This window comes from Coturnix japonica, chromosome 9 (genome assembly GCF_054131305.1).
Source record: "Coturnix japonica strain WE chromosome 9, WE-NBRP24, whole genome shotgun sequence".
NCBI classification, from domain to species: domain Eukaryota; kingdom Metazoa; phylum Chordata; class Aves; order Galliformes; family Phasianidae; genus Coturnix; species Coturnix japonica.
In genome coordinates, this window is record NC_140671.1 from 8095676 (window position 1) to 8113595 (window position 17920).

General features: G+C 45.5%; 2 protein-coding genes across 10 annotated transcripts in view; one reads left to right on the top strand and one right to left on the bottom strand.

Moving 5' to 3' along the window:
* The window catches only part of EIF4ENIF1 (eukaryotic translation initiation factor 4E nuclear import factor 1), a 19846-nt gene extending 14939 nt beyond the window's left edge, over nucleotides 1-4907 (top strand). For 4 of the 8 annotated variants that reach the window (XM_015877916.3, XM_015877917.3, XM_015877919.3 and 1 more), the window contains 4 exons: nucleotides 907-1039; nucleotides 1730-2074; nucleotides 2288-2452; nucleotides 3026-4907. In XM_015877916.3, coding sequence (XP_015733402.2) covers nucleotides 907-1039; nucleotides 1730-2074; nucleotides 2288-2452; nucleotides 3026-3252 — 870 coding nt within the window. In that variant the 3' untranslated portion in view covers nucleotides 3253-4907. The remainder of the gene's footprint in view (nucleotides 1-906; nucleotides 1040-1729; nucleotides 2075-2287; nucleotides 2453-3025) is intronic. The other 4 variants (XM_015877918.3, XM_085556068.1, XM_085556069.1 and 1 more) reach the window with 1 other exon arrangement.
* Nucleotides 4908-5537: 630 nt separating this feature from the next.
* DRG1 (developmentally regulated GTP binding protein 1) lies at nucleotides 5538-10276 on the bottom strand. 2 transcript variants are annotated; one of them, XM_015877933.3, is made up of 9 exons: nucleotides 10158-10276; nucleotides 9931-10054; nucleotides 8566-8741; nucleotides 8132-8201; nucleotides 7459-7628; nucleotides 6848-6978; nucleotides 6470-6637; nucleotides 6118-6240; nucleotides 5538-5655 (listed from the first exon to the last, which is right to left on the bottom strand). In XM_015877933.3, the coding sequence occupies exons 1-9, from the start codon at nucleotides 10197-10199 to the stop codon at nucleotides 5556-5558; spliced, it is 1104 nt and encodes a 367-aa protein (XP_015733419.1). In that variant the 5' UTR covers nucleotides 10200-10276; the 3' UTR covers nucleotides 5538-5555. The 2 variants fall into 2 exon arrangements, with proteins under 2 accessions (XP_015733419.1, XP_085412219.1); XM_085556093.1 differs by lacking the exon at nucleotides 6470-6637.
* Nucleotides 10277-17920: the final 7644 nt, after the last annotated feature.

The window sequence follows — 17920 nt, forward strand, 5'->3', positions numbered from 1 at the left end:
GTACCCCTAATACATAATGACTGTAGAGAGAGCTGTAAAGGTAGCAGCAGTAACAAGATCATGGCAACAACAGTCAGCAGAAGGATGTAAAGAGGAGTTGATTGAATCATAAGGGCAATACTGTAATGTCAATACAAGGATTAATTGCACCTGATGCTTAACTGGTTGTCTTCACTTTGAAAAATAGCCTTTTCCAATTAGTGTGTTACCCAGAACTGAGGAAGCCCCATCAATGCTTCCTTGACCCAGTCTTCTCAAACAAAAGGAAGATAACTATACGGAAAGAGCAGGCCCTTGTATTTTGATGCCCAGGCTTCCAAGAAACAAAGATTGAAAGTTGCTGGGCACTGTAGGAAACACTAGTCTACAGCACAGGTATGAAATGACACATCTAAATGTCTGAAAGCTGAAATACATTTTTGAAAAACAAAAGCCTCAAATATGACTGTTGCCTCCCCATCTTCAGTAGTATTTTGCTTTGATCTAAGCTTTCCAATTAATCAGTCAAGTGTTTGCAGTTCAGGGCCAGTATAAGTTGTCAGCTGCTAAACAGATGCAAGAACTTTGTATATGTAACAAATAAGTGGCTTCCACAAATGCTATAACTTGTGATGGGAAGAAATACAGTTAAGGCAATTTTCTGTAGATTTGTTGTCCATGAGTTAATACAAGTAAGGTTTCAACTAGCTCCATAAGAACCAAAGATCAAAAACTGTGACAAAAAGGGAGAAGAGCTACAGAATGAAGTGATGAAATATTGTGAACCAAAGTAATTGGTGAATTAAGTAACTGATCAAACAGAGCTTCAAATGGAAAGAGTGTACTAGAATTGATGTCTACCCACAACTAAGGTAGTGTGGCTCTCTGGTAATTAGCACTAACTACTTTTTATTGTGTTTTCTGCAGCTGTCTCCTTCCTTTACACCTACCTCAGTGATTCGCAAGATGTATGAGAGTAAGGAGAAGAGCAAAGAGGAGCCAGTTTCTGGGAAACTGAAAGTCAGTGATGGTAAAGATGAAAATCAGAGGCCAAATGAAGGTATTGTAATGGCTTTAACCTAACACATGTGAGACTCGGAATAGAGTTGAACAGCTATAACACATATGTCCAGGCTGACTTAAGATACCTCTGATTAATGGAGTGCAGACAAGTGTAAAACATGGATCTATAAGAAGGGTTAGAGAGCTATGAAGTAGGTACACACCTGAGTGTATTATTCCAGCAGTGTTGGGTTCAGACCTATATTGTTCTTGTTTGTAAATGGTACTGACCATAGGAGGCCTGAACAAAAAGTGCTTATTTACAGCTTTTTTTATGAATAAACATATTAATAATAATAACTGCATACAATACCAGCAATAATAAAAGTAACTTGTAGTCCTCCTGCAACATCTTAACTGAACAGTTAAAGCTGAGACCAGTTAACCTCTTCTAAATGTAGCTGGTTAAGGAAGTGTTTTGTCACCTTAACTGACATAAGTGGTTATTAAGAAGAAATGCTTAATACCGATTGACCCAGTAAGACTTGTGTTCAGTTGTACTTCAGTACTATTAATAACAGAGAGGTAGCTTATAGTCATTCAGGAAAGCCAGAAGTCTCCTATTAAATACATAAATATGAGTAAAGTTCAGCTATTCCTGGAACTTAGCCATCTAATAGTCATTACCTTTAATTTTCATTAGATGTAATCTTTAGCTGTGGACTATAATAGTTGTATTCAATTCTAGCTACAGATAATCTACTGTCTAGTTCTGTGGAGAATGCAGATCAAGAAACTTTGCCCACCTTAGGTACCAAACTACCTGCACTGCAGCGCTCTGCATGTTCCACGCCTCTTACTCAAGCAAATCGTTGCACCAAAGAGCAAGACTACAGGCCTAAATCAGCGGGCAGAAAGACTCCTACAATGGCCTCCCCAGTGCCAGGAGGCCCTTTCCTCCGTCCTGTTCATCAAGTACCCCTTGTTCCCCACGTACCAATTGTGCGACCTGCTCATCAACTGCATCCGGGACTGGTCCAGAGAATGCTGTCACAGGGGGTTCATCCACAACATCTTCCTTTACTGCAAGCAGGTAAATCATACTTTGTCCCTTAAGTTAAGCCCTGTCAAGGATATGCAATAATTTGCATTAGGAGCAAATTGATACTTATTACTGGCAATTTTTATTACATAAAAACTCTTAAAATCCAGGTAGCAACTTCTAGCCCATCTATAACGTAAATGTTAGTTTTGCTTCAGGGTCCTTATGCCTATTAGGTAAAGTTTCCACATTGCTGTTAAACAGGTATGCTTCCTCCTGGAGTGGACCTGTCTCACTTGCAAGGAATTTCTGCTCCCATCCTTGGCCAACCTTTTTATCCATTACCAACAGCCAGCCATCACATCTTAAATCCACGCTCTGGGACGCCTTTGCAGCTAGCAATGATGCAGCAGCAACTACAAAGATCAGGTAAACTAAAACATACAAGAGGAGCTGTGAGGTTTTCAGACACTGGCAGTGTGTTCCAGTTAGTACACTTGTTGGCTAGCTTTAGTATATTGGAATAACAGGAAGTCATTTGGCATATCTAGACAAGAATAATGATTATGAACATCTAAATTGCCAGAGTAGTTATGGCTACTGTAGGTTCTCTTGCCAAAAGAAAATCCAAGTGAAGCATTCAGCTTCAAGATGTGTTGCTATTGGTGGATCTGTGTCTGCAGCATGTGTGCAGCCTTTCCTTCCTTGCTGTGTGAGAAAGGCCACCCATCTACCTCCAGTAAGGTGATCTCTGATGCTTTTTTTTTTCTCCTAGTGAAAAGCTCTGTGATACTGCATCCAGAACTGGCAATGCCAGGCAGTTTGTGGGTGTACTGACAAGCAAATGAGCAAGGGGGTCTTGATTTCCCAGGACTAATAGAATGTAAAAGTCTCATTTGGCTTACGTGCAGAATGCTTGTATTGAGGTATCAGTTGCTCTAGGGAAAATTGCACTGTTGGGTAAATGCATTGCTCCACTTCAAATAGCTTTACGTTTCACAGGCACTGGAGCACAGGGATCACCTGCTGGTGTGCAGACAACCCCTCAGAACGTGCCGTCCCGGACTGGATTATCTCATGGGCATGCACAGCTTGACCATCGTCCCAGCCAGAGAAGTGGCTCTCCCATTGGCCTTGCAAAGTGGTTTGGTTCGGATGTCTTGCAGCAGCCTCTCCCTTCTATGCCATCGAAAGTCATCAGTGTAGATGAACTGGAATATCGGCAGTGAACAGTGACCACTGGGTGGGACACTTGTGATTCTTTAGACTGGATAAAAATGTCCATAGTCAGGACTTCACCTCTGTTTGGTTTTTTTTTTGGGGGGGGCTTTTATTTTTAGCACTCTGTGCAAGATTTCTTTTGAGAGACTAAAGCACATGGCACCTGTTCTGGTCTCATGTCTGCATCAAGACTAAGGGATCCATTATGGCTTGAATAGTGAAGCCTGGAGAAATTTAGATGCAAGACAAAGCCAGTTTAATCCTGGAAGTGTCTATTTTTTGGTTTTGTAAGATATGTGAATGAAGTGCTGATATTCTCTAGAGTAGGGGTAGCAGCTATAAATTCCTCCTGCAGAGAACTAAATGTATAGACCCTTGTGTACAGACTTGTGTATAAACAATCTTTTGTATATATACACATAGAATAGCTTTTTTTGAATCTATACAGCTGTACATAAGAGTAGCTGATGACAGTTGAGCTTTAGTTGTGCCTATGGGTTTGGATCTTTCTCCATTGTACATGTGGGAGTTTAAGATTAAAGTTGCATATCCTAAGTGTGAGTGAACAGGATAAAGTTGCTTTGCCTTTTCTTGCTGCTCATCTCCTGTAGGTCTCCCTCAAACACATCTTTCTGTCAAGTACTGTGCACTCAGTGTAGCTAGCATCAAAGTGAAAAAGCCCACACCCTGCTGTCTGCATAACAGAAGTCTGATTCCTTGTGTGCGCGGCTCATCTGATCAGATGAGAACTGTTTAGTCTTCAAATGGCATTGAGGTACAGTGACATAAGCCAAATCTTCATCTGTTGTAAGCAGAGACTGTTGGTACCTACTGGTCGTAGTTCTTCCAAGAGGGCTGGTGCTGGTCCTTCTTTAGCTGCAGTATTTTCCTTGTTTTAATCTTTCAAACAAGTTACTGAAGGTCATCAAAATAGAACCTTTAAATCCTCACCCTTTAGCTCCTCAGTCATAGGTGTGGTATGTTCTTTACTGCCTTCCCTTCCGTGCACAGAAGGGAGTCCCAAGAACTGTCCTAAGTCTGGTGTGCATCTTCTGATGCAATTACTGTGAAACTTGCTTTTGGAGTCTTGTTCTGCAGTTTGAAAGGGGGAGGAGGGGGTAGTTTTGTGATCTTACTGTGTATATTTGTTTTTTAAAATACTATGTTCCTTTTAAGCCTGTTTCACTTTCCTCAACAGTTCAGTGTTCTCTCCATCCTTTACTGCATGGTTCCTCACTTCACTTTCTCACTTGTGTTAAGTCTAGTACTGCTGTCATGTCTCCTATCTAGCTTAGGCCATTGTGCTTTTAAAAAAGAAAGAAGCGGAAGCAGAACCAGAATCCTCACAGATTTGCTTTTTCGTGTCTCACTGAATGCAAAACCAGCAGCAGAAAGGAAGAAAATCACTTGACTATTAGAACAGTTGTCAGCATGCTGTGGTGGGTTTGTTTCAGTCTAGCGGAGACGATGTTGTATAGAAATAGCAAGATGAAAAAATTAGATACGGAATCTGTTGGGGGTCACCCGTATTCCTAGCGGTTGTTCATAAAACAATCTCTGTAAAACATGCAATCACCAGCTTGTCCTTGTAAGATTGTTTTCATACTTTTTTAACTTGACACTTTCCCAGTAACATTCTGTAAATAAAGTTGATTCTACCAGCTGTCTGTATCAACTGCTCTGGAACTCATTTCAGTGTATGGGTGGTTTAGCATTAGAACCATGTTTTGAGCTGAATCCCCTGAGTTTCAGCTTCCACTTTGATGTGGGTTGATGGATCTGGCTTTGCTTTAGGATGTGTTATCAGCTCTAGTGGAGGTCTTGTTATCTAAACGCAGCAGTTTGACTGCACTAGCAGTAGTTTAAAGGCTGATCTTGACAGCCAGGCTTTAAGAGTAAGGAATATAATACTAATTATAGGAACAGCTGAGGTTAAGGCAAAGCCAAAGCTCATGTTTTATGTCCTTGAGTTTTGTCTTATAAGATATGGTTCTCCAGCACCTCTGCTTTTTGGCTTGTTCTAAAATAGAGTGGAGTGATTTCAGCTGTGTGAGCTCTTTCAATTTGAATCGCAGGCATCAAAGCTGCTTTTGCCATTGTGAAAAGTACTTGAGTTTTTCTGAGTTCCACTAGAATGGAACATTGCAATACAGACTCACCAGAATCTTGTTTGGTTTTTTTTTTTCCCCCTGCAGTAAGTTATTACCACAAAGAGCAAAATAGCCTTTTCTCTGTTTAATAGAAGTGGTCTGTTCTTCGCCATTTGCAAAATGAGAAGTCAGGCACAGTGACAAAGTGTTGGAGATCAGCTTTATTTCTTCACAATCTGAATGACATCCTCATCTTCAAGAGTGTGGTCCTTGCCCACTTTCTGGGGGTTGTGTTTCACAGAAGAACCCCAGACCAGTGCACTGAAAGGGAGAAGAAAGAGCAAATTAAGAAGACGTAAAAGTATAAAACACAGAGAGCCTTGCAGCAGTTATTCCTGTCCCAACGCTAATACAGAAAGCAATGCTAAGAGCTATTTTTATTCTCCTGTAAGTATCTGATGAGTGGTCTATGTGAACCAGAGATAAGCAGATCAAAGTCAGCCAAAATACTTGTTTGTGTTGGACAACAGCCCATAACGCTGCAACTAATGTTACTTCCTAACCTAAATAAAAGCACTTTCACCAGAGAGGAAATTTGTCCAGGAAAGAGCACAGAAATATCAAATACAGTAACTTCTGTATTAGATTTAATTGTAGGGAGATCTATTGCTTTTAACGTTCCCAATTAAATTGTTTTTATTTCTGACTTATAAACAAATGGAAGAACACAGCAACAGGCTGATTATTTTCTATTTGCCAGCAATTCTTTCACAAAATACTTACTATTTAAAGTCTTTAATGAGGTTTTTGTGGATCTTCATACAGAAGTCCTCCACCGTTGTCTTGCAGTAAGGCAGCACTACAGGGGAGGTATAGTCCGGGAGCTGCCCTTTGGGTTTGGTGTAGCTGTAACACAGAGTGCAGCACTTGTGACTGATAGGAAACTCAATGACAAAACAAAAAAGGGCAGCATGATCTCTGACTTACAGATTAAACACATTTCAATGGCAAAATAATCATTTGAAAGCTAGAGCTCTAAGTTAATGGAAAAACACATGTGAATGATAATCTTTCACCCATTCTTAAGATGCTATTCAATCTCAGCCTTACACAAAGTGCAGCAATTAGGACTCACATTCGTACTAGCTTCAAGTAGTCCCAAATTTTCTCCAGCAGATCATCAAAGTTCCAGCGATGATGAGCAGATATTGGCACACAGTGGGGTACTTTGTAAATAATATCTAGTTCCTCAATGGAAATTTGGTCAATTTTATTTAAGACGTAAATGCATGGGATGTAAACCCTGCAAAGAGAAAGAAATGGTGCTACAACAGCCTAGCAGCAATACACTGCTGCCATCACCAGAAACAAAAAGCATCACTTTTGAAAAGGACAGTAAGGTTCTAAACATCAATTGTTGCTAGTTTAGCTTCTGCGGAAAGAAGATCCATAAATAATTACTTTCTTTGGAATACAAACTGCTAGTACGTCAAGTGCAGGGTCTCAACAGTACCTGTTTCCTTCAACAACATCAATCAGGTCATCAGCAGTGGCATCGCTGCGCAGTGTGACGTCAGCATTGTGAATTTTGTACTCTGCTAAGATGCTCTTCACTGTTTCAGCATCCAGCTCGCTCTGAGGACACTGAACGTACAGACAGTGTTAACAAATGGAGAACTTTGCCTTCAAACTGAGCCTTACAAATAATAATGCTACCACTTAGCATATAGTTTATTAGTAATAACAGCTGCGTTGTAAGTTATTCGACTTGACTGATTTTGCCACAGTTAGTCTTGTTAGTCTTAGGACAGGAAAAAAAGGATTTAAACCACAGCAGCCTTATTAGCATCAATGCCGCTGATGGCTGCAAACAGACACTTCAACAGAAACCTGCCTGTCTACTTGTTCAAACTAAGCATGAGGTACCTGAATCCCACAGCAGAGTTCTGACTTCTTACACCTATGGCTGCATCTATTGTTTTAAAAGACTCAGGTAAGTGTAAAACAAAGAGCCATCCAGGCTGCAAGGCTCAGAATGCTGAGCTTTCTTCCTCTCTTCTCCAGAAAAGCACTTTTTTTTTTCCAAGCACTTTTTGTTTTGTTTAAAGAAAACTTGCAACTTACTGTGGCTGTCAGATTAATGCCTCCTTTATCCTTTTTTTTAAAGCCGATATTGGGGGGCTTGCTATTCAGACGTATTCCAAATCCCTCCAGTTCATTCTCAATGATTTTCTTGTGACCGAGGGGTTTCAGCACATCCAGAACGATCAGGATGAGATTACAGGTTCGAGCAACTAAGAATCAAAAAAGTCAACCCTCAAAAAAGCATGCTCACACAGCGATGAAGCAGCACAGAAGACAGCTCAGTGGACTAACAAGATACAACCCAGATCATTATGGTTTTTTAAATGTGCTGTAAGATTTCCTGCACAGTGCAAGAACCAAAGATGCTGGAAAAACCTTCCTTTCTATCTACATTCAGACACACAAGGATGACAATAAGCTACATAAAGATGACAAAGCAGCATCTTTGTTTAATAGATTCTCATCTGCCTTTAAAATTGGTAGCAGACTTTCAAGGCTGTGTCAACATATGACTTTAGGTTTGCTGAACTGAACTGAAACAAAGCAAAAAGACAATGGCTAATGTTTCACATTGAGCAACTGAATTCCAGCATACAATCCAGCTTCAGGAATCTGTCAAGAGCAGAAACTCAACCATTCAACTCAACCATTCTTGTAAGGCATAATAACTGAACCAGCTTTGGATGCTGCCTCCAAGCTGCACTACACTCACCTGCAATGACTTGCCGTCCTCTGCCTTTTCCATCCTTGGCACCTTCAATAATTCCTGGCAGATCAAGTAGCTGTTGTTCAGGAAAGGAAAGGGACATATGAGAAAAAACAAATGTTTCTCTTTAAGATAAAATCTATTTGTACCTTTCTTCTTAAGCTGCTGAATTTACTGCGCATCTTAACAAGACAAAGAGCAAAATTATTTCCACTTTAATTCCTATATACAGCGTTACTCCTATGGAATAGATAATATCAGAGCATGAGAACTACCACTGGAACTGTTCTCCAGAGAAAAGCAGAATAAAATTAGAACCTCACGGAAACATTTCCAATGTACTCTCGCGCACTTTTACAGATAAATTCTATTCTATTCTGTCCTAATACCATTATATCTATATATACAGTCTTAACTTCATAGACACCAGAAGATCTCACCTGTATCTTTGCTCCTTTGTATCTAATGACTCCAGGCACAGTAGTTAGTGTAGTGAACTCATATGCTGCCACTTCGGAGTAGACACCAGCAAGATTACTGAGCAGAGTAGACTTTCCCACCGATGGAAAACCCACAAACCCAATGCGGGCATCGCCTGTCTTTGCAACATCAAAACCTGCAAGGAAATCACAAGAATTGACAAAGCACCTAACGCCATTTCCTCATCTCCTACGGCTCTGCAGAGCTATCTCACACTTAGTTTTAATATTGCCCGAGTGACAGACAGGTCAGCTTTCCTGACAGGCTAAGAGCAGGACCCAGCCCGCACACTGCACACTGCCCCATTCACCACCTGCCTGCAGAGCACTGCAGATGCTCGGGCTGCACTTCACCCGGCTGCTGTGTGAGCACTGCAGCTTCCCCCCCCAACACACACACACACACACCTTTGTATGTGGGCACAGACGTCCATTTCACACAAAACCCTCAAGACTTCTGCAAACACACCGTTATACCACCAAAACGCAGAAGTTCTTTTATTTACTCTTCAGATTCAGCTCAAGGCCTCGGGCAGGGCCATAACACAACACCAAGCTACAGGCAGGGCCATTACATAGCACCCTGCTATGGACAGGTCCACAACACAACACCCTGCTATGGACAGGGCCACAACACAACACCCTGTTATGGGCAAGGCCATAACACAACACCCTGCTATGGACAGGGCCATAACACAACACCCAGCTCCGGGCAGGGCCATAACACAACACCCTGCTATGGACAGGGCCATAACACAGCACCCACAGAATCACAGAATTACCCGGGTTGGAAGGGACCTCAAGGATCATGTAGTTCCAACCCCCCCGCCTAGCAGGGCCACCAAACATACACATTTACTAGATCAGGTTGCCCAGGACCCTGTCCAACCTGGTCCTGAACACCTCCAAGGACGGGGCATCCACAACCTCCCTGGGCAGCCTGTTCCAGGACCTAACCACCCTTCTAGTAAAGAACTTTCCCCTAACATCCAACCTAAATCTTCCCTCCTTCAACTTAAAACCATTTCCCCTAGTCCTGCTATTATCAGCCCTTTCGAAGAGTTTACTCCCCTCCTGGGAGTAAGTTCCAACACAACACCCTGCTATGGACAGAACCATAACACAGCACCCTGCTATGGACAGGGCCATAACACAACACCCAGCTATGGACAGGGCTATAACACAACACCCTGCTATGGACAGGGCCATAACACAACACCCTGCTATGGACAGGGCCATAACACAACACCCTGCTATGGACAGGGCCATAACACAGCACCCAGTTCCGTTCAGCACACTCCACATAACACAGCCCGTCCCACGCACCTTCCCCCGGTCCTCCTCCTCCTCCTCCCTTTGGTGTGATCAGCTCCCTGCGCAGTTTCGCCAGCCGCGCCTTCAGCAGCCCCAGGTGATGCGCCGTGGCCTTGTTCTTCTGCGTGCGGGCCATCTGCAACAACGCGGAACACAGGGCTCAGCCGTCCGCCGGGCCCTGCAGGATCCCCCCGCCCCGTGACGGAGCGGCTCGGTGCCGGACCCCGCCGGCTCGTTACCTCAGCCTCGATCTCCGCGATCTTCGCCAAAGTCCCGCTCATGGTGGCGACGGACCCGGACCTACCGACCGCACCGCAACTACCGACCGCACCGCAGCCTCAGGCCGCTCCTCAGGCCCGGCCGGCAGCGCGCAGGCGCACAACGGCTTCTCGCGAGAAGCTGTGGGCGGGAAGCGGCAGGCGGAGCGCTGCGCTCTGCTCACTGCTCTGCGCACGGCACTGCACTGCACGGCCGGAGGGGGGCGCTGCTGCGTGCCGTGTGCAGCGCCGTGAGGGGACGGGCGGGAGCGTGTGTGAGGGAGAGCGGGAGTGAGGGAGCGGAGCGTAGAGCCGGCGTTTGCTCTCACGTTATATATCTACATGTAAAATTGAACGTGGTTTATAATAAGAAGCACGCTGTGCCACGCACTGTACAGAGGCATTTAAAGGATGCTTGCACAACCACCTGCTCCGCCAGCCGGGATTCTGAGAATTGCAGCACCCAGAATGTAACTTTACCACAGCTTTGCTTGTGGAATTGTTATACGTTGACCTACGGTAAGAAGTAAAGCAGGGAGAGCTCCTTGCACAGGTCTCTGTTCTCATTCTTCCTCTCCTGGTCTCCTTCCCGCCCCATGTGAATTAAAAAAGCCATCTTTCACGTCACGAGCTCCGTTACAGTTGGAACTGTCATTAATATGAGCTTATGTAGAACTTAATGAAATAGAATCTCAAATAAAGTGGGATTAGAGCTCCTGGTAATGTTAGCTCAGGTAAGCCAGGGTAAATACGAGTGCACCTACCGCCGTGTGTTTGTTCATGGAATTCTAATTATTCCTTTGTGAACAATACTGGCTTTTAACATAGGACGCAGCAGGTTCAGCACTGCCGTTAATTTCTTTTGCTTCTCACTTTAGTTGGAATTTGACTTGTTTGATCCGCAGCTGAATTCAGCCTTTAGTCCCTCACATTTGTAGTCCTGTTTGGTAACAGGAAAAAACATGAAGAAAAGTGCAAATGTGGGATGCTTAACCAGGCTGCCTCTGTATTTGCAGAAGGTATTGATAACTGCAGGGCTAAAGCAATGGCATTAGTTGTTTTCATAGCCCAACTCCAGATCTCACTTACTGTGTCAAATTAAATCTACAAGTGTGGGATGAATGAGCAGAGATGTCAATAAATGATATTCTTAAGACAAAACTGCTCAGTACACAACCTTAAATCCTTTTTTTTTTTCCAGAGAGCTATTCAAGCAAAGGTCCTCTAAGGACCTGAGGCACTTACAAACTTCTATCAGTGTTGAAAGGAGTAAAAGTTTCATTGAGATCATTTGCCCTATTATTTTTCCGGAAAACAACCACAACAACAACAAACATTTTCTAACTGGTCTGAATATTTGAAGTAGTTCAGTATTTGTAGTGTATTGGTTTATAAGAGCACCCTCTATGAAGCTTCAGAAAGGCTTATGCAGTTGTAGGGGCTGGTAGGGACCTCTGGAGAGGTTGGTTCCATGTTGTGAACAGATTTACTGTGATGACTCTCATGGTTTTTTGAATACAAGGTGTTATTATTATATGTTATTTCATGCTCCGGAGAATGTGGGAAGTTAGATGGGACAACTGGAAATGAGGCGACTGGGAGTGGATGAATGGCATCCTCTGAGGATGGCAGTCAGAACTGGAAAACAGACTGCAAATTACAGAGGTTTGTTATAAAATTCAGTCAGGAAAGGGAAAATCAAGGAAAATAATAATATAAATGGGATTTAATATCAGAAGAGGAAAAAAATCCCCTGTGAGGAAATGAAAGGAGCTACGAGAGACTGAGATCTACTTGAAAGGTCGATTGAGCTTTGTAGTGGGCGCTGATGGAAGATGGAGTATGTAATTTGGCTTATTTTATTTTGTTTTAATTGAGATAATTGTATTTAGAGAATGTAGGTGAAGTGAGAGGGAATGTCTGTGTCCCAGCTGTGTAATCCAGCTCTGGGTGTTTCTTGCCCGCTGTGTGAGGCAGTGCAGCAGGTTCAGATTTGCAATGAAAAAAACCCCAAATGATCATGGAGTTATATGGATTTCTAACTTATAAACTAGAAGCATGTAAGAAAGGTGCTTCTCTAATAATATTTTAGTAAGGTGAAGCAATACGTCTCAGGGTGTTCTGAAAATTCAGCAGAGCTACATCTGAATTAAAAGCTATCTGAAATGATTAAGAAACATGACCCGGTGTGGGATCAGCAATACAGAAAAGCCAGGAATGTGTGTTTCATTGAGCTACAGTGACAGGGATGTGACTGAAATGGCACAAACCTCATTAGCAGGATCTGAAAGATGGAGGATGTAGTAAAAATTGGTTTCGGAAATCCATATTGTGCACACTCAGTCCTGCTGACTCATTCATTTCAAAGAGACACTTCCTTTATTTGTATCTCAGTTTTAGTTTTTGCACGACAGGAATGTGCAGTTGCCATAAAGTGACTGAAACTGTAATGTTTCCATAGCTCTGCTCTGCGAGTGTATGTGTAGATCTCTGCAGCAGGAGAGCTGAGTATTGAGATCTATTTAGTGTGATTCCTGTCAAACTTTAAATAAGTTTCTTCAGCCAAACTCTGACATTATTCCTGGAGCAGCCATCACCTCAGCTGGGGCACGAGTTCTGCTTAGGTGGGAAACAAAACAAGCGTTGTCAGATGTGGCTCACAGGTCGCATTGTAAAGAACATGATAAAAATGAGTTTAAAATGAACTTCGATACATTCTGTGTAACAAAGATACCATCAAAACAGCACAGATTTGACTATGATAAAGATGACTTAAAATTAGATATTTTAGGTGTTTGTATTTCATAGGGAACCCGCCAGTTCCCTATGAAAAAAGAAGGAGTGGCTGATAGGTGATGGAGATCTGTTCATTTTAAGATAGTTTCGTTTTTTTCTTCCTTTTTTCATCCTGCAATTTCTGCAGTTTTGCAGAACTGAAGTTTTGTGTGTGTGTGGATTGTACTCTGATTTCAGAACTGGTGACTAACTAATGCTGTTGTTGTGCTTCACAGAACTAGTGGTGCTGAAGAGGAGATAAACCATTTCAGGCTGATGATGAACTGGAGGAATGAGATTTGGAGAAGCCCCCATCAGAAGGTACAATTTTGAGACCTGGGTACTGAGTGGGGAGTCCCGAATGGAACCGTTGTGTTGATTGCCTGAGGGGAAGGGGCTTTGGAAGTTGATGCAATTTACACTTTGAATCTTGAGGCAATAGACTGATAATTATATTTTGAATCTTGTTAGAAATACAGAGGTATTGGTTCTCAGTTGTCTTCCTAAACTAACTTTTTAATGCCAGTTTACTTGGTTTTTACATAGCAGTTGTCCTCAGAGCAGCGCAATAACTTAGCTAGTAGTCTGTAAATACCAGACATTCACTGCTTGCACTGCATGCTTGGGTTTGCATTGTAGAGTACGTTTCACGTGAGAAAGTCACTGCACGTGGATGCCTACTGCATGGGGAATTGTGAGATGGACAGGAAGCCCAGGTTGTATTCCCATTTTGAGCAGATCCTCAGAGCAGCAGCCTTTGAATGGCTGAGGTTGCTTTGGTTCCAGACAGTCTAAACTAAAATGGGCAGAGTGAAGGAATTGGTGGGAACAAAAGGGAGATTAAGTAGCCAAGGTTGGCTTCAAAGGCTGCTTTGAATCAGATTAACAACAAAAAGTTCTGCAGTTTAGCTTCAGCTCCTTAGACTTTGTCATGGAATGCGGTGCAACAGATGGACTAAACAACACCTGAGGAGAGCGAGCAGAAAGAGGGAAAGCAAGGAGCGCCATTTCCCCTTTGCAGAATAACTCTCAGTGCATACTATTCATAGCATCATATGCCTTGCTATCATACACCATGCTCATCATACTGCTAGCAGGAGTTTTTGTGAATGTCAGGTATTTTTAAGCAAGGGTTGTTTGCTTTTGGAGGAGAAGGCTGGCAAATTTTGCTAGCCCATATCTGGATTGCAGAGGAAACTGCTGTTTCCAAGGCTGAGTCCTTGTGCTGGGACAATTCCTAATTAAAAAAATGGAGTGAATTTGGAGAACTGAATAGAAGAGTAATCACCAAGTAGTGAATGAATTAATTGCTAGTGAGATTGGTCTCAGTTAATTAAAATTCCACTGAAAGCTCAGAAAAAAATGACAGATACCAGCTGAAATGTGCAGGTGTGCCACGAAATGCCCAACGTGGTGTATTTCTGTGGAATACACAGAAAGGAAATGATTGGTGTGGCTGAATTAGATGGCACCAGCACTATTGTAACCCTGTATTTTCTATCTTAATATCACAATCAGTGTGGAATAGTGACCAGCTCCCTTAGACTATTCTGAAAGATAGCAGCAGCCCCAGAATCCTTCTTTGCTTCCCCATATTTGTAGACCAAATTACACAGGTTGCTCTGAAAGTAATGCCTCCTATTTATTTCCACGGAAACAACAACAGATACAAAATGCACAATCACACTGTTTTATAGAGCAAGTCTTCAGCTACAGAATGTTGGTGTTTTTTTAACATAGTCACCACTATTAGCTGTGTGTTTTCACACGAGCCTGCATGCCACACTAGTAACAATCATTTCACCAGTGCTGAAATGCACCACCCACCCCTCACTGTGTTCACAGCCACTGTTTGGTCTCCAGAAGGACTCAGCAGGCATTGGTGGATGTCAGTGGGTGCATTTGTTTCTGCATGGAGGAATTCAGTGACACACACACCTCCATCAGACTGACCCTCTGCTGCTGTCTGTCACACAGCAATAGGATGTGATGGGATATTGGTGGGAAGGTTCAGCCTCTACTGCTGTACCACCAACACCCACACCTGACACGGTGGGCCAACACAATGAAATAGGAGGTGATACTTTCGGAGCAGCCCTCACACTTTTAGGTCAGTGTTTCCAAGTAAGGGCAGCAGCAGCAGCTGATCTGCAGCAAAGTGAGCAGTGCACGGTGTACCCAAATGGTACACACGTGTTCAGAAAGAGAACTTCTAGTGCTGCTGAGATACCAGTCGGTGCTTCAGCAGGGACCAAACAGCTGCAAGACATTTAGGGACAGCTCAGGAATCCCTGTGAGCTGCAGTGAGGCAGGAAGCAGCAAGAAGCTGAATAAAGTAACTGAGGGAGATGCCTGTATTTAAAGAGAGGAATTCAGAAGACGTTCAGCAGGTCTGGTTGCAGCAGGTTGGGTTAGGAATCATCTGAAAAGGGGAAGGAATTCTCAGTACTGAAAATGTAATTTTTCTTTGCACGTAAGACTCCTTTGCACTATCCAGAACTTGCTCTTCAAGGTATGAACTAGTTCAGTTTGGTGACAGATGAGTCCAAGGGCACTCACACCTGCTTGCAGTTAAGCGTGGGGAAATGGCGTTTAGTCATCACGCTGCACTCAGGAACTTCATCCTCCAAGTGCTTTTATACAGATGACCCACATTTTGTCTTAGCAGAGCAGAAATTGTAGGTTACTTGTAAATGGAAGAAATCTGGCTACACTGTAACAAGCACCAACTGAATGATTGCTTTGATAGGCTCATGTCCTGGGGCAGGATTAGCTTGGGAAAAGTTCAGACAAGTGTGTGAAGCCATGAGGGTGTGGGGGGAGCAGCGTGGTAAAGGTGGAAGAACAAAAAGGAGAGATGCAGCCCTGGCTGTGTGAGAGCAGGGAGCGCTGGGTTGGTGGCTGTGCTGCACTCCGGTGCTTTGCTGGGGAGAGGAAATCGGGGAGTGCTGGGGTCATCCCTGGCTGCGCCCCGCACGGACACAGTGTGATCCTGGCAGCTGCTGCGGAGCTTCAACCCGATGCGGGTGTGTCCTTTGTGGAAAATCTGGTGCTTTGGGGTAAACGCTTCCATTTACCTGAGGAAGCAGAGGGAGTTGGATGGGGCTTTTTAAACGGGAGGACTGGAAGCTGAAACCAGAACATTCTCTGGCAACTGGAGAAAGTTGTGAGCGCGGTGAGGGCGGCAGGACCCCCCTCCCCCTGCCTAGTGCGGAGACAAAGAGCAGGCAAGGGGGGAGCTGCGATAGGAAGCAGGAACCATGGCAGGGGACTGGGGACTTAAAGAAAGCAAATTAATAAGCCGGTCTGAGCTATCGGGGGAAGGCACACAACTGACCAGAGAGCCACTAGGAGAGCTCAGCAAATCCCAGCTGCTTTAGCTGCTCTGACCATGTGTACATGCAGCCCGGCCAACGAGCTGAAATTGAATCATTTTCATCACTCTGGCAAGTACAACTCGTGTTCCCCTGACACACGGGCAGCCTTGCAGGATGAGGGCACTGCACTGTCTGTGTAATACAGTTATCTGAGCTCTGCTCCCCACAACTGCTAGCGCTCACACAACCTCCGATTTCCAAAAACACACGTTTGTATCTGAGCGAGTGCATCCATAGTGCAATAAAGAGCCGCTGGAGATGCAGTGTAGGCAGCTTCCATCAAAAGCAAGAGGAATCCAGCGCAGAAACTGAGGGCACTGCGTGACCTTAAGCGTTAATGTGGGGAAAAGAGCCGCCCTTTGGAAGCTCATTGTGCTCGTTTGCACATCGGTACCTTTTCAGTTCCACCATTTGATCGCAGTGTGAGGTTGGAGCCTTCGGAACTCGCTACAGCTCGAGATGCCCCAGTGTGTGCTAAGTGCAGTGCTTCCCAACGAGGAGTTTAAGTGACAGTGCTGGACCGCGAATGGGTCAGCCGAGGATTCGTAATTAGCCTCGATGTTATAAAGGCTAAAAGGTGCCCGTGAAAGCTTTAGAAATGCACTGTCTTTAACAAAGCAAAGAACTCTCTAAGCGTGTGTGCGGAGATGGGTTGGGGGAACATTTCCTCAAAAGCGAGCAAAAATTATTCGGACACGGAAAGCGCCTTTCAGCGGGACGCGATCCCGGTGCTGCCGCCGGCACCTTCGCGCCGCTCCGTGCGGTTCAGCACCGGACAGCCCGCTCGCAGCGCTGCCCCCGGGATTGCGCCCGGCGCACGGTGGTCCCCGGCGGAGCGGGGCTCGGCCCCCACGCGGGTCCCTCCGTTTGTGTAGCGCGGGGGTCGCCTCCGGCTCCTTCCCTGCCCCGGGTCGTGCCGGGAGCGGGTCCCGGTGCAGGGAGCGCGAGGGGGAACGAGGGCGCCGGGGGAGGTCGGGCCGCCCCGCAGCCCCCGGCCCCTCCGGGAGCAGCTCTTGGGCGAGCGGGGGAGGTGGGGGCCGCCGCGCGCCTCTACGGCTCCGGGCGGGTTCGCGTCGGCCTGGGGGGGTGGGGGAGGCCGCCCGCAGCACCCCCATCCCCGGCCCCTCCTCTCCCCGGTGGGAGGGGGCCCGGGGGGCGAGCGCGGCCCGGATATTTGGGGGAGGGGGCGAGCGCGGCCCCCCCGCGTCGCGGTGGGGGCCCAGCTGCCGGCTCGGCATTGGATGAGAGACGCCGGGGAAGGGGGAGGCTGCAGCCCCCGGCCCCGCGGGCGGGCGGGGTGGGGGCCGGCCTGCTGGCGCTGGCTGCTCGTGCATTGGCGGATGCGGGGAGGGAGGGGGGCAGGAAGCGGGGGGGCAGGGGGAGCCCGAGCGGCCGGAGGGGGGGGGGGGTCTCCGCGATTAGGGTGGGGGGCTTCTCGACCGAAGGAGAGAGGAAAGTTTGCGGCGCCGGTGGTGAGGGTGCGGCTGAGCGGGCGGGGCCCGGCGCGGGGGCCGGCGGCGGCGGCGGCGGCGCTCGGTCGGGGAGCAGCGGCCGGGGGGCCCCCGCTGGATTTTTGTAGGGGGGGTGGTATCG